Genomic DNA, 16,921 nt, shown 5'->3' with positions numbered 1-16,921 from the left:
ACTGATCAAAGCGGAAAGAAATTTACCGGATTTTGATCACTGGTCAAAGCGGAAAGAATTTACCAGTTTGTGATCACTGTTCAAAGCGGAAAGAAATTTACCGTATTGTAATCACTGGTCAAAGCAGAAAAAAAATTATCGGATTTTGATCACTGGTCAAAGTGGGAAGAAATTTACTGGATTTTGATCACTGGTTAAAGCGGAAAGAACTTAACCGGTTTGTGATCACTTTTCAAAGCGAAAAGAAATTTACCGGTTTGTGATCACTGTTCAACGCAGAAAGAAATTTACTAGTTTGTGATCACTGGTCAAAGCGGAAAGAAATTTACAGGATTTTGATCACTGTTCAAAGCGGAAAGACATTTATGAGTTTGCGATCACTGTTCAAAGAGTCAAACGTTTACAGTATATATACCGGTTGTCGTAGATATTTGCAAAAGGCAGTCAGATGTCGGACGATAAACACTTAAAGTTAAATTTTAATTCTGCAGACAAACAAAAAATAAGAAATTAGCGTTAATTCGATCGATAAAAAGCCGAGATGATTCTGATAAAGCGAGCGAGCAAGGCAATAATAGATTTCGCGCACTTTTTCAGTTTTGGCGCCGGGCGCCGCCTGTGTGTGTGTGTGTGGCCAGTGGGCCGGTGCACGCTATATCGCACGTGTACCGGGCCGAGGGGCGGTAGTTCCGGTGTGCCCCCCACCCCTGCCCCCCCCCCCCCCGACCAATACCATACACACACGTATGTACACCTCCGCTCACATCATCCCTCGTGAATCACGTGCACTTCCGGGTCCACTTAACCACCAGCCAATTATCGTTTAGTTGTATTACGTAATGTATATCTTGCAAGGGGTGTACATCGATCTATGTGGTGTGTGTGGGTGTGTGTGGTCAGTGGGATCAGCGTGTGTGTGTGTGTATTTGAGTTTTGTCAGACGTGTATCAATCAGATATGATTATTTACGTCTGGGACCGACCTTTAACGTCACCATCCGAAAGACGTGACCAGGGCTCGAACCTCTGCATCAATTTGTAACTTCCCCGCATAGCTTGGATTACAGGCGCACGCCACAACGCCCAGTTAGCGTGGTGCGATGCCCGCTATATATCGTACTTCGACGCGAATATAGGACCGGTGTAGCGGCGGATTCGGTTCCACCGGCGGATACCGTATCCGCCGGCATATATCGTTCTAAATGGCCGATATCGTTTTTAATCGGAACCATATTCGCCGGGTTTGACGCGGCTTGATGTTTGCAGATTTGGTTCCTCGGCGGATTTGGTTCTATTGACTATACGTGTAATATTGATTTGGACAGACAACCTCGGCAGGGCGCGCATGCGCGGCTCTGGCAATGTCGAACGCAAAGGGGGGGGGGTGGGATTTTCGTCCGCCTTTAGTGAATTTTTATTCAGGGGCGGATCCATACAGCTTTTGACAAAGGGCTCGATGGGGTGAGGATTAATAGGATAAATTATGTCTCGATATTTCATGTATTACATAGACCTGGCACATACGCCAATTAAAACTAAATATAATTATAAGATTTTAATGAAATTTTCATCATTTTGTTTTGTGAATTTTTATACTATTCTCAGTCCGCAGTATATGCATCGATCTCTTTAACTGTGCTTTTTCACACCATGTTAATGTCAGTTTGCCAGACGGTTGGCGAAAATTTGCACCCCCATATAGGCCTATAGGTTTTTGAAACTACAAATGTTTAGAAAAAATTCAACAAGTTAAAACTTCATATTTCAAAATAAATTATGCAAATAATTTTTGTGTATGAAAATATGTTTTGCTGTTAACTCATATTATTACTTGTAGAATGCTAAGTTTTTGGTGAAAACATAAATTTTATATTTCTAACAAACATTAAAAAAAAGAATGTCAAAACATGATGTAGTTTATTGTAGGCCCATTTTTAATTTTTCATGTATTTTATTTTATTAGTTTTTTTATATATTTTTTTTCAGTGTTAAGGAATCTGAATTAATTAAAGGGGACCGGAAGTTCACCCTGACAGACTTTAGATACGCCACGTACTATTTGGTGCTCCCTAATTTACCTCTCAGTCATCTAATTTTAAGATCAATATGGGATCTTTAGTGAAATATAATTTCTCCTTTACTGATCTTTTGTTTCTCTCACTATACCCCCTCCTGATTTTCATCTCTTTTTTTTTGCCTTTCTTTCTGTCCCTGCTCATTTCGCCCCTTTCGCCTCTTTCCCAGTTTCCTAACCTGGCACATTATGAATATATCTGGGGTGTATACGCGTGGGTGATATAGCACTAAAAAGGAGAAATAGAACGAGGAAGGGGAGGGAGAGAAAATATAAAAAATATACGAGAAAATGTGGAGAAAATAATAGTAATACATTGGAATTTCGTAAATCAGAAATTTCATTTGCAGTGATCATTATTTATACTTCACTTTAGAAAGCTTATTACAAAATACTGATTTTAAGTATCGAAACTGCCATTGTTTGCCTTTATTCAATACTCTGTATTAATCATAATTGATGCATATTGTGCCCAATTTATCCCTAAAATTGTGATAAGAAGAATTTTTCATACTGCAATAAATTAATAGGTATAAAATAAATTAACAAATGCATGTTATTTGATTACAAGCATTATGATCACATCTTGGGGTAAATTATTTGTATACTATAGTGCAGCAGACATTGACAGTTGAATGAAGACTAAATGTGGACTATTTAAAGACCCAGACCAGACCCCAAAATTGAATTGACCAATCAGACAAATCCGACGAAAGCTATTAATTTAAACTAAAAACAGAAATGCAGGTTGTATGCAGTCATCGCTTACAGCTGAATATTTTGCTTAAGAATAACTCCAATTATCGGGTTTCGAAAATATTCTTTCTTGTAAATGCTTTCACCGGCCTCGCACCGAGACCGTGACGTCATGTAGTGTTAGAAGTGGTGTAATTCCATAGAGTTGTTACAAGAAAATGGGTTATTTTCCCCTTTCAGATTACGCATTTTATTTCTTCACTTCTATCACATATAGAGATATCATAAATATCTTTTTCTGCAAGCTTTAATTGATGAAATCTATCGCTTTTGACTATATAGTTTTCAAGTACCTCGCGACCTTTTTTTTTTGTTTTGTAGTGATCTTTATTATTCATTCAAATAAATTTCATACATACATAATTAAGGAAATATAAAAAACAAAATGATAATTGCAGCTGTGAATACTCAAATCAAATAACACTGTAACATATAGCAGACAAATTGTATCAGAACAGAGACATAATCCGAAATCATGCAAAAATGCAGCTAAAGCAAATAATAACAAAGACGTAACACTAACAGCTACGCAAACTGAAAGAATTAATGTATATTGAGCATGTGAAGGAAGGATATCGCGATAGCGCAAGAACGATATCTTCCGAAGAGAGTGGCCTTTTTGGTACTGAATCTGCCGGAGTAGAACACGATCCGCCGGCGGATTTGGTGCCTAGAACAGTATCCGCCGGTACACCGGCGGACGATAGGCGTACGTACCTTGTTGATCGAACCTCCAATCACCCCCTCCCCCCCCCGTCCAAACCCCCCACACACGTTTACCATACAACATTTACGTTCACATCATCACACCAGGATCGCATGCACTCAAACACCGGCCAATCACCGTTTAGCTTTTATTACGTAATGTATCTCTGCAAGCGCATATAGCGATCGAGCCGATGATCATCCAACATGAAATTGTCCAAAATTAGCTACTAGTATCCGATCCTCTGATCTCAATTTTTTATTTTCTTAACGAGTATTTGAATACATTTTGTCAAGAATGGATTTGATTAGAACTAGATCTCGCTAAGTTAGAGTCTATCGAAAGTAATCCTATATTCATATTTAAAAAAAGCAGGGAATAATTGGGGAACTCGCCAGGGGGAACTCATAATAAATTAGGTTCACCGGTCAAGTTGTTCGTAACTTTAGGGCAAATTATAGGATAGGGGGGGCTTGGGGCCATGGCCCCCAAATGTTTCACGACCAAGAAAAAAAAAAAGAGAAAAAGAAAGGAAAGGAAAGGGAAACGGTGAAATAGTTTATTATTTTGTGCAAGTTATGTCAAAATCTTTCCAAATATTCGATTTCTGTATTAAAAATGCCAAAAATTTTGCTCGTTCGCTTTGCTCGCTCTCGGCTTTTTAGAACTGTTATTGCATCCGCCATATTTGGCCCCCTCAAATGTTTTTGGCTCATTACGCCACTGAATTAAACTCTTATTGATAGGAAGAACTTATTTATATTTTCAGTATCCGCCTACATTACAGTTTCTCCAATCTCAGGGATTTTTACTCAGTTAGGCACACGCATGATAATTGACATGCGTTATTTCGACTCGGGGTATGTCGTAAGTACCCATTCGATATAGTAGCTTTCCAAAACACTATAGTACGTTTAAAGTGATCATTTCACTTTGTTCTGATTTAAAAAATTCTCCTTTTGGTTCCTGAAAATGGGCTAAACATTAGGCTTATAGTGTAAAAATACCAACCCAAAAGTTTCAAAGTATTATATTTACAGGATCAATTTTAAAACCTTGGAGATGTAAACCAAAGTTTGAAATAATTGGGAGTTGGTTTCAATGACTATGTGTATACAGGGAATCTGTGCACAACACATTAATTCTAGATGAACACAGCATGACCTACATACAGTGTGTATAAGGTATACACTGAATGTACAGTGCAGCTAATAGTGTGTGTATAGGAGATACACACAACAGAAGGCAGTCAAAATAGCCAACGGACTTTTTGAATTGGAGAAAACTGGTCATAAGCTGAACCCGTCTACTAGACGGTTCTCAAAATCAGGCTAATAAATTGCAACTTGTGTCTAAATTAGAGTTTTTCATCCTATATTGTGGTCTGTTTCAGGGTTTTTGAGGACAAATACAGGCACTCATACGCACGTTTCAACTCAGTTTGTGAATTTTTTAAATCAGCTGCTCACAAAGTTAAACGATCCCTTTAAGCGTTGAAAGCAAAACATATCAAGAAAATGTTCAATAGTTGTCATATTTCGATTTGCCGCAAAACGCTGTCTTCTATATCATAACAAGTTGGAACCATGGTAACTTGGTTTTATTATTTTTTTATTTATTGAGCTCCCCTCTCATTTCATCAAATCCACACCCAGGACTAAAATCCAATTGAAACCAGCTGGATTTTCAACTGGTTTCAATTGGTCTTGATTGGAATGTAACAATTTCCAATTGAAACCAATTGGAACCAGTTGGGCAACTGGAAATCCTAAATGGAACCAGTTGAGTAACTGGAAATGTCATCCAACTGGAAATGACTTCTAACTGGAACCAGTTACGGTAACTGGAAATCCTAACTGGAACCAGTTGGGTAATTGGAAATGTCTTTCAACTGGAAATGGACTTCTAACTGGAACCAGTTGGGCAACTGGAAATCCTATATGAAACCAGTTGAGTAACTGGAAATGTCTTTCAACTGGAAATGAACTTCTAACTGGAACCAGTTGGGTAACTGGAAATGACTTCCAACTAGAAATTACTTCTAACTGGAACCAGTTGGGTAACTGAAAATCCTAACTGGATCCAGTTGGGTAACTGGAAATAACTTCCAATTGGTTTCCAACTGGAAAATTTTCCAGTTACCCAACTGGATCCAATTGAAACCAGTCGTTAATTTGCATATTATCTGCTAATTTGTACAGATCAATGTTTTTTATGTGATTCATCATCATTTACAATGAATTCATTTATTTTCTTTCTCAAGTGCCTCACTTGTTTACGATAAATGTTTAGAAGAGTTAGCAGTCAAAAACCATGTTCATAGATATTATAGATTATAATATTTAAGAAATTAAAAGATAATAATACACCACTAACTGTTACCAAATTACATCAAATACAAATACATATATTCGAAGCTCCTCCACATAAATATATATGTATGAGAGTCTAAATTTTATCAATGCCCTTTACATTGGTATTAAAAGACATATAACAATGCTTATGTGTTGGCATGAGCAATAGTTAGTACAAATGCTAATTAATTTGTAACTAATTAACTTCATTTTTACTCGTCTTTACCCATGCCCCATGTTTAGATGTATATAATTAGAGAATATTCCGAGTTATACTTTCGTTGTGAAAGTAATATTTATTTTGAATATATTTATTATTCCTATTCTCATCAAAATGCTGGAACCCTCTTAAATTTTGTTCATCTCTTCCCCCTCCCTCCTTTCCCCTATCTGTCCACTACTCTCATCTCTTCACGATCTTTTTTCATTATCCGTCATTTTATATATATTATACTGTATATTATACCCTTCTCTTAATTCATCGTTTACTTTCTCTCTCGAGCTATTCTTTAATATGTTTTCCATTCGTCCCTTTCCATTCTTGATCTTCTCTCTCTTCTTCCTTTTAACAGTTTAACCTTTCTTTTCTTCCCCTCTCCCTGTTCCTTCTTCTACTTATCTTTCCCTCTTTTCAATCTTTACTTCATCTCTCTTTCCCTTCCTATCCTTCATTTCTCCCGTTCCCATTTTCTCTCTCATTTATCCTCCTCCGTTCTTCACCCCTCTCCATTTCCTTTCTTCCCTTTCTTTTCTTGTCTCGATCCCTACCTATCTTTTCCTTCTCCATTTTTATATTTCCTTTCTTCTATTTCTTTTAATTCTCTCTCTTCCATTCCCTATTTTCTTTTTAAAGGTTTCAAAGGGAGGGGTTGTTAGAGACCCGCTTTGAACGGTAATGAAAAGAATATCCTTATGGCTCGGTGTAAAAATGGCAGAGGTAAAAATGGCAAAGGTAAAAATGGCAGAGGTAAAAATGGCAAAGGTAAAAATGGCAGAGGTAAAAATGGCAAAGGTAAAAATAGCAGAGGTAAAATGGCAGAGGTAAAAATGGCAGAGGTAAAAATGGCAAAGGTAAAAATGGCAGAGGTAAAAATGGCAGAGGTAATAATGGCTGGGGTAAAAATGATAACACTTGAGTTGGTATTTCTTATTTTTTTCCTGGACTTACATGCACGACCTTCTCATGTCAAATCGCTTTTCTAATATTCAAATTTGAAGAACAATTTGAATCCCAAAAATTGTACTTGATTCATTAAAGGGGAAATTCACACTGACATAAAGTTTATTAAAATGATATTGGTGAGGGTTTTAGGGAATCCATCAAAGATTTTAAAAGCTACTAATATTTTACGTTAATGGGGACGTCATTTGCGAGCAGTTTTCCCCATATATGGTCTGATAAAAAATATTAATGAAATGTCATTTTCTAGAAAAAAATGAAAATGGTTTTAATTGTACCTTAAGTATATTAACATACAAAAGCGGCTCCTGAAAGATTTTTTATTAGCAATCATGAACCACTGATTAAACAATTTGAAAAGTAGACATTTTGGTGCATAAAATACGGGGTAGTTACTAGTATATGACGTCACAGATCGAAAACTCAAACTTCTAATAACTTTCTTAATCTTTGATGGGTTTTCCGCAAACCTTCACCAGTATATTTTTTTCTGCTATTTTCACAGTAAACCATTTGCCAGGGTGAATTTCCCCTTCAAACCAGGTCGATAGAATGGTACCTAAGAAACATCTATAAATTTAAATCCCTGATTCGCTACATATTTCAAAATTCATGCGGTAACCGTTACCATAGAAACAAGTTAAGGAACCTGATATCCACTTGGACTAGCTGCAATGAGGTATTACTCTGAATAAAGTGAACACTAGTTGCTATTAATATATCATTTACATCAAACTATATACGTATCATATTAATATCTATTCGGATCCATTATGATGTTGAAATATGAAAAATTACTTTTATTACAGAACATTTAGTTATTTTTCTGTTATCCAAGTTATGCAAGTGGTTCAAAGAAATCCCGAACTCGTCTATTTCAGTGTGTTAATGGTAGCACACATTGGTGTTTAAATTACAATTCGTTTGGTATGTATGTGATGAAGTGCTGTTCTACTATACGAACTGGCCAAGATAAATCCTTTTATCACTAACTAATTGAAATCATTTTGGCATGAAAATGTTTGAGTTTAATCATATCAACGATAAAGTATAGACCTAAAATGATTTTTAAAGATCCAAATAATATCTCATCAGTTCATAATACTCCTTTGTCGATATAATAGGAGTCCATTCAAGGTCAATGATTACGACTGATATTAACTGGAAAGGCTCTATCTTTTCCTTGCTGATCCTCTGTCATTTTTGCCTCTGCCATTATTACCTCTGCAATTTTCACCTCTGCCATTATTCCCTCTGCCATTTTTACCTCTGTCATTTTTACCTCTGCCATTTTTACCTCTGTCATTTTTACCTTTGCCATTATTACCTCTGCCATTTTTACCCGGCACCATCCTTATTGTTGTTCACCCATCAGCAAATTAATGACCCCCTCCATTTCTATCCTGTAATGATTTGGGAGGCGGATGTGATCAAAGGAGATGGGTGGGTGAACGAGGAGCAAGACAATCCCAGACTGTTAACAATAACAAAAGAACACAAAAAATCGATGAGTACAGCCAGTTTGCAGGTGTTCGCTTTGTAGCACGTCTACTTTGTATGATCTTGGTCAAGTAGTATTCATTTCAACCTTTCATTCCCCTCATTAGGTTTTTAAATAACTGTTTTTATCAAAGAATTGATGATCTCAATTGATTGCACGTTTTCGCATAATGTGAATTCGCAAATGCCTATAATGTTCATAATTCAGTTTTATCCTAAGTTTGTCATATTTAGTTGTTTCCTTTATTGAGATGAGATTGTAGGTGTATAGTTCACGCTGAAGGGAGGGGGATGTGTACGTATGGAGAAAAAACTTATCTAAAAAAGATAAAGAATGTATCGTTGACTACATTACTTTAAACCACAATTATTTCATACAACAAGAAAAACATGAAGGAAGGGAGGAAAATAAAAAATAAGGAAAAGAATTAAAAGGGAAAAAGAAACTAAAGAATGAGAGAAAAGAAAACATCTATATATTTAAAACTCAAAATGAAATCTACAACATTTTCCGATCACGCTAGTTTTGAAAACATAATGGTTTATCACAAGAAAACGAAGTACATGTAGACCTAATGCTAGTGTACCCTAGGGTAAATGCGGGCACGGCCAATATTATTGGGACGCGGGTGATTGAGGGTACGGGCAGACACCCCCGTCCTCTCCCCTCGAAAACCCTCGGGTACCCTCGGGTAGACGCAAAAGCGCCCTATAGGGTAGATGTACACCCCTTGCAAGGGATTACGTAATTGGCTGGTGGTTAAATGGACCCGGAAGTGCACGTGATCCAGGAGGAATGATGTGAGCGTGTGTGTAGGGTATTGGGCGGGGGGCTGGGGATGGGGGGCACACCGGAACTACCGCCCCTCGGCCCGGTACACGTGCGATATACCGTGCACCGCACGCGCAGCCCACTGCATGGCCACACACACACACACACAGAAATACACACAGGCGGCGCCCGGCGCCAAAACTGAAAAAGTGCGTGAAATTTATTATTGCCTCGCTCGCTCGATTTATCAGAATCATCTCAGCTTTGTATCGATCGAATGAACACTAATTCAGGATCCATCCAGTCTTATTTTTTGTTTGTCTGCAGAATTTGAATTTAACCTTAAGTGTTTATCGTCCGACATCCGACTGCCTTTTGCAAATATCTACGACAACCGGTATATATACTGTAAACGTTTGACTCTTTGAACAGTGATCACAAACTGGTAAATGTCTTTCCGCTTTGACCAGTGATCACAATCCGGTAAATTTCTTTCCGCTTTGACCAGTGATCAAAATCCTGTAATTTTTTTTCTGCTTTGACCAGTGATTACAATCCGGTGAATTTCTTTCCGCTTTGACCAGTGATCAAAATCCGATAATTTTTTTTCTGCTTTGACCAGTGATTATAATCCGGTGAATTTCTTTCCGCTTTGACCAGTGATCAAAATCCGGTAAATTTCTTTCCGCTTTGACCAGTGGTCACAATCCGGTAAATTTCTTTCCGCTTCAAGCAGTGATCAAAATCCGGTAAATTTCTTTCCGCTTCGACCAGTGGTCACAATCCACTAAGTTCCGCTTTGACCAGTGATCAAAATCTGGTAAATTTCTTTCCGCTTTGACCAGTGATCAAAATCCGGTAAATTTCTTTCTGCTTCGACCAGTGGTCACAATCCGGTAAATTTCTTTTCGCTTTGACCAGTTGGGAATGGAATTAATACATGTGTACTTTTGATTATGTAATCTTATAATTGTATATATCTGTATAAATTAATATAATGAAACCGTTTATTTATTTGTTATTAGAGTAATTATAGTAATACTGTAATACTATGTGTAACATTTATCTTATTGTTTTTATAATTGCGTGACAGAGAGAAAGAGTAGAAGAGTGTAAGAGGAAATCAGAAGTTACAGGCACAGTGTTTTCTCATATGAGGTGTTCTTTGTTGAATGGTATAAATAAACATTTACCATCAAGTGGACATGAAATTGGCTAATTATATCCGGATATAATAATATGTTTTGGTCTATTTACCAATTAATTCATAAAATTCAATTTCTTTTGAAATAATTTTATGTTCTGATACATAATGTATAAATACATAAAAAAAATTAATTGATTAATGAAATTAAATTGTTCTTTTTATATGAACCTTGATACAGACTGGAGGAAGGCAATAAGACTGACAGTTTCAATGAATCATTTATTACAGGCAATGGATATTTACATACTAGACATGCTAGAGGAGTGTTAAAGTAAAATCCGTTTAGTTTTTATTGCTCAAAAGCCATATCATTACTTCATAATAGCTTTTCTTATTCTCCCATTTCTTTCTTGCATTGTTGTGGAAATTGATTTTATCCTTTCTTATACTTTCTGGGATTCATTCCGACCTTGGTTTTGTTTTCAGTACATGTATATCCTTTTCTCTCTCTCTCGCACGCACACACACACATTCACACAAACCCTCTCAACATACACACACATACACCTTAACAAACACATCATTCTCTTTTTTCTCTTTTCACTGTCTATTCATCTACTATATCTCTTTTTTATCTGCCTCTTATTCCTTATCTTTATCCCCAATCACTCTCTCTTTTTCTGCTTTTATGTATGTTATTTTATTCCTATGAAAAAGTTAGCAACTTAAATCAACATTTAAAATTCATGAGAGGAAATTGACTGTGGGTGGATTTTTACATCTCCATCTCAATCATGATTACAAAGTAATCCCTATCATCACCAATTTAATATGTGTTACACTTAAAATGAAGTTCAAATCCCCCTGCCGAAACGCAGAAAAATAGAATATATTAATGAATGTTTCAATCAAAATCAATCAAATAATAAGTTTATTTTTTGTATGTTTTTGATTTGTGATGTCTTTTACGAGCATATCCATAAATTCCATTTATTCAAATAGTTCTTGATGACTATTTTTTTTTCTTATAGAAGCGGCTATTTTATACATATATAATAATGTAATAATAACACATTTATTGAATAAAGACTCGACACTGGTTATTTTGTAGGGAAGCTCTGACCTTGTTTAATACATTCATCAATAATATATAATTTCTTCTTATATTTTTAAAATGATCATCAACATTAGAAATCGCAATATTGCAAACAATCCAAAAAACTTTCTTACATCAGCATTCCACGCCAGTCCCAGTACTGTATTTCATCAATCTGTTGTTGCTATGGTTACTTAACCCATCATGCACTTCTCATATTTGAGACCCGATAGTGTGATCATCGATTTCGATAATAATGTTTCCTATACTATGTACAATATCAACAAATAGAGAATCAATCGTGCGTATTGTATGCAATTGGTAAGATTCTACAGAACACGGGAGGGGTACTACACAAGACGTAACAATGGGCATGACAGGGTAGCCTACTTCCTTAACATCTTGCTGGTATATACATGCAAAACTAGGGGAATCTAAATGATTTTCTCATCTAAATCATTTTTAATGGCATGCGGAAATGTTCAAATCTAGAGTAATACTATGTCATCTAATGGGCATAGCACTGTTATCTACATTGTGTATATGGAATGGTCATAATGATTAAGCCTATATCTGGAAATGAATATCTACATGAAATCATAGGGAAAACGGGGGTATCTGAAGAAGGGTGATGACTACATACTACAGGAATGACTTAAAATCACACACATAGACCCAAATGAAACACAAAACATAACGGAGGATGCTCAATTAGTCGAATGGGTATATCAACAAACATTGTCTTAGAGGGCGGCAAACATTCTTTCAAGCAAACCTAAAAATATTCATGATCATTTTAATGTCAATCACAGAAGGCACTTTGAAATATTGCTGGTTTTATCATACTGAGCAGCCCGTTGAATGTAGGATTTTTTATTCTTAGGAGACTAATTTTTAGAATAGAAGCTTCCCTACAAAATTCATATTGCTTCGTGTAGATTTTAAAATAAGGTCATCTCCATAATGTTATCAAGTTCGTATCCAAATGGCAGGCTGTCAGCAGAAATTTGGCGCTATCGCCAGATAATTCATCAGTCTCAGTAGATTTTCGTTTCATGATTTCTTTGGATGGGGATTCACACAAGATTAAAGAATGTTGTCAATGAAGAAGGGAGACTTAAATTATGAGAAACAGACGGGCCCCAGAGTGATACCAAATTCTTGGTCAGCTCTTCCAATATCTGAAGGAGCAACATCAATAATTGGAAGACGGGTGTTTCTCCTGGTGGAATACTTTATAACCGTCTGCCCCCATTCTCCTGTTGGGAGCTGTGTAAAAGAGAAGAAAATAAGGTAACGGATGAAGGTTTACATAAGAAGGATGTTATCATGATGAATGTGTTTAAAACAATTAGGCGATAAACATCTATTAATCTTGCTTTGTAAGACTAAGATCTCATCTTCAAACCAAATATATTTAGCACATGAGCATGATAATTCATGCATATCATCCGTTATTGCCATATATAAATTATGGATAACACATATTTTTCTTAGCCCAGGGAAAGGCAAATAAGAATCATCAGTTTAGTAAGGCGCCACCTCTAGTCCTGAACTACTGAAATATTGCCATGTTCCTAACTCATAATGCAACCTTAAGGACGTAATATAGGCCCACTTGAACAAGTACTCCTTTGTTTAAGACTGGAAAGCGAAAACGGAATAAAGCAATAAAAGGATAACGTTTAGATTGCTGGACTGACCAATCAACAAAATTAATGGAAGAATTTACCAAAGTATTGAAATAGTTAAAAACAACTGGAATTATATAATTTCGCTCATTAAGTGCACAAAAATGATTTCTTGATAAGTGGAATATGTCAACTATATCAACTTACTTGACATCCATCTTCGATAACCTGATATTGTTCCTGACTTGGTGCATCGTATGATAACTCTACATCTGATGTGGTCATGAGTTTCAGAGCCTGCTCTGTGGATCCAGTAGTTCTGTCAGTTACAGCTACAGAGTTCATACAGTGGTAGGTCACGTTCTGATGGGCCTTGTTAGACAACAGACGCAGGAAGGTCATCTGTACCTCGCTGGCGCCATATGAAAACTGCAAATCAAAACAGTGAAATTATGTTAGGACCATGCTACAAGACGGAAACGGGGTATTGGCTCAGTTGGTAGAGTGTCCGCCTCACAAAGACGAAAAGAAATTAGAGTTGCTGCTACCCTGTTTTGGCGTTCAATAATTTAAGAGATAGAGCAACGTCGATCTGGCGCTGCGCAGTGGCTGCCGGGCCCAAGATCAATCGGGCAAAATGATTTTTCGATTGATTTCTAATGCAGATTTCTGTTCAGGAAAACAAAAATATGGATTTTGATTTTCATTTTCACAAGTTCCCTGTGCCCAAAAGTTGCATTACCACAGCCCAAGTGATAATCCATGAATTCAATTTCTATTATGTCCAATACAACGCTAGCAAGTCTTTTACTAAGCCATTACCTAACCCGATTGCAGCATCATCAGAGGACCCTTAAAGGATGGAACGATGCAAACCTTGTGATGTTTGTATGGAAATTAGTATTGATGAACATCACACACTTCTTCTTTTTTCAATTTGTATCCAAGCCCTGTCTGGTTTAGTCCATGTGATTAACTATACTATCCGGAAATATGTAATTAATAAATTAATCATTACTTAATCTTACAAGTTTCTATGGGATATTTCTCATTTGTTTCATTGTGTTTTATGCTTATTCTAATGTAATATTTGCATCTGCATTTTTACATATCCAAACTTTTCCTTGTTGATAAACCATACCTTGTCGATTCCATCCATCTGGCTTATGTAGTGGTGTCCTGAGTCACCATGATACCATGGGGCACCAGAGATCTGCGAATAAAGAAATTAAAAATACCATTTATATAATTTGCCTCAAACTTTGGAAGTCCATGTAATCTATACATTTTGTACAAACATTTATTTTTCATTCAACCATAATCACTCGAGATGAAACGTATTCATAATTTTGTGAGGTTATTTTGGGGGTCCATTTTAAAAAGACGCTGTTGAACTCAACAAAACTAGAAGCACACATGTAGTCTGGAACCTCGGCAAAGTCGTCATCAGTCGACCTGCTTCATCATTCTTCTCCCTTTTTCATGTTTTGAAGGGAAGTTGCTACTTATGTGGTTTCGTTTATAGTTTTTTCTTGTTCTCAACTATTTGGTTACTGCGAACACTCTGGAAAATGAATTACTGTGGCTGATCTTTGTTTGATGCACTTGTTGCACCTCTTATAGTAATTCTATTTGCATTGATCCTCATGTTATTGATTGTATTGATTACTGTGTATAATTCAAAAGCGATTTAATGTGACTATCTTTGGTTTGATGAAGTTGCGCTACCTTCCCTACTTAAATTGTTGCTGTTGAAACATTAAAAAATTACATACTGTGGCTGATTTGGTGACAAAGTTATGGTAACTTTCCTACTAAAATTTGAATTATCATGTCGTAATTTTCAGGTTCTCATGGTTACTCAAGTGGAAATTGTGGGAAATAACTTACTGTAGCTGATTTTGGTTGGATGCAAGTCTCTGGGTTTCCATCTTCTCCTGATTTGATACACCTAGCAAGGTAAGCATCCTTCACAGATCCCTCATTAGAATCGATCCAATAATCACCTAGGTGTATAATCACACAACCATTTTGATTACGTTTTCTTTAAATATGCATTCAATTAAATCCTCCAGTGAATAACCATGAAAGTGACACGCTCTATACCACTGATGATACATTATTTTACAGAATATTAATGTTTTTCTCCCCAATAGATGATGTATCTAGTTGATTTCTTAAACCAATGTGACCAATGTGACAGGCAATACATGTTTTGCTGGGAAGCGTTTCACTTATAATAAAGTTGTAAGCATAATCTTTTGTTCAGTAGGCCTAACGATTGTCAAAATTAAATTTCATGTTATATCTAAGCAATCAATTCATGACTAATCCCTTTTCAGGATCTAATAACTACACACAACATTATTACTATGTTAAAATTTGCATATTTCATTTTGAAAGTTATTTTTATTTTAACAATTTTGGCAAAAAAATATCGAATGGAAATTTTGTTTCAGCTCAAACAGCAAGAAATTTTTTTTGAAAAAACCGAATCATTTCATGTTATGATTTCAAATAATTTTAATAAAAAATGTTAATCTGAAAGTCTTATATGGCATAATTGAAATGCATATATTTTATCGGGGCGAGACAATATTTGGAAAAAACTGTTACAAACGATTGTTAATGGTCGGTATTTGAAATTTGTAACTTTTAATGCTAAGTCATAGTCTATAAAGCTACTCTAAATGTCTTAGATTTAAAGATCAGTGGCGAGTATTGAAATGATGAATAAGTTCAGCCAGTGTGTTTTAAAAACACGAAGGCTTACGACGTCTAACTACATAAGTTCTTAATCTTAAACCTTAATATCTCTCCATATCATAACAAAATACTCAAAATGTTTTTGTAATCGATCTGCATTTTTTTCAAAACTAATTGTTGGTGTCAGAACTTTGAATAAATCAATAAAATTGCCCATGCAATGATCCTATCTTCATTCGAAATTATGAAGGAAGATTTATTCGCACGATATCTGCAATAAAATAGAACATGTTGTTGAACTTGATACCATGTTTGTATGATGAATGATGGTAAAATCATCACCCTTACCATCGACAGCATCTGGGAAGCATTTGAATAGATCTTTGCAGCTACGTGCTGGCATCTCACGGCTGCCGATGGGGGCGTACATGCTTTGGATTTGGAATTCAAACTTGGCGAGATACATCTCAAACTTAGTACGATCCAGCTCTTCCACTGTCTTGGGGATCTCGTCACGGTACTAAATATAAATGAATGCCACAAAAAATGATATAAAAGAAAAAGGCAACAACGAAATAATGAGCACGGAAATCTACCCAAGATGGGCGCTTAAGGTCCTTAAAGTATTAATGAGATACAGAGTTATCCCAACAGTTTCCACATGCTTGTTGAGTTTCTAAATGCCTAGTTCTGAAATATATTCCAATTATCTAATTCTATGCTATTGACATTGGATGTCTTCATTCCATCAGATATACAAATGACCACCATTTGGATAAGTAAAGTTTAAATAACGACTCCAACTAAATTGATCTGAATACCACTTCAGTGTATTACTTACGTAATGAGAATACTGGCTTGGTCCCTTTGATGCCTGCGATGGTGGTTGGTAGGCAAATCCCTGTGGCATGAAATAGAATAATAGCAGATGAATGCTTATAAATTATGGTCTATTGATTTCAAATGCAATATTTAGTGAGTTTTGACATAGTTTACATAA

The 16,921-nt window shown here is 36.0% G+C and overlaps 1 protein-coding gene across 1 annotated transcript in view; it reads right to left on the bottom strand.

Moving 5' to 3' along the window:
• Positions 1 to 10,747: 10,747 nt before the first annotated feature.
• Positions 10,748 to 16,921, bottom strand: part of LOC129257172 (collagen alpha-1(I) chain-like) — a 59,192-nt gene continuing 53,018 nt past the window's right edge. Inside the window, exons 66-71 of the mRNA XM_054895441.2 lie at positions 16,763 to 16,822; positions 16,270 to 16,441; positions 15,106 to 15,221; positions 14,357 to 14,428; positions 13,423 to 13,644; positions 10,748 to 12,853 (exon numbers count right to left, since the gene is read on the bottom strand). Coding sequence (XP_054751416.2) covers positions 12,707 to 12,853; positions 13,423 to 13,644; positions 14,357 to 14,428; positions 15,106 to 15,221; positions 16,270 to 16,441; positions 16,763 to 16,822 — 789 coding nt within the window. The 3' untranslated portion in view covers positions 10,748 to 12,706. The remainder of the gene's footprint in view (positions 12,854 to 13,422; positions 13,645 to 14,356; positions 14,429 to 15,105; positions 15,222 to 16,269; positions 16,442 to 16,762; positions 16,823 to 16,921) is intronic.

This window comes from Lytechinus pictus, chromosome 3 (genome assembly GCF_037042905.1).
Source record: "Lytechinus pictus isolate F3 Inbred chromosome 3, Lp3.0, whole genome shotgun sequence".
Taxonomy (NCBI): Eukaryota; Metazoa; Echinodermata; class Echinoidea; order Temnopleuroida; family Toxopneustidae; genus Lytechinus; species Lytechinus pictus.
Note: the sequence above shows the minus strand (reverse complement) of the source record. Positions and strands in the feature narration are given on the sequence as shown.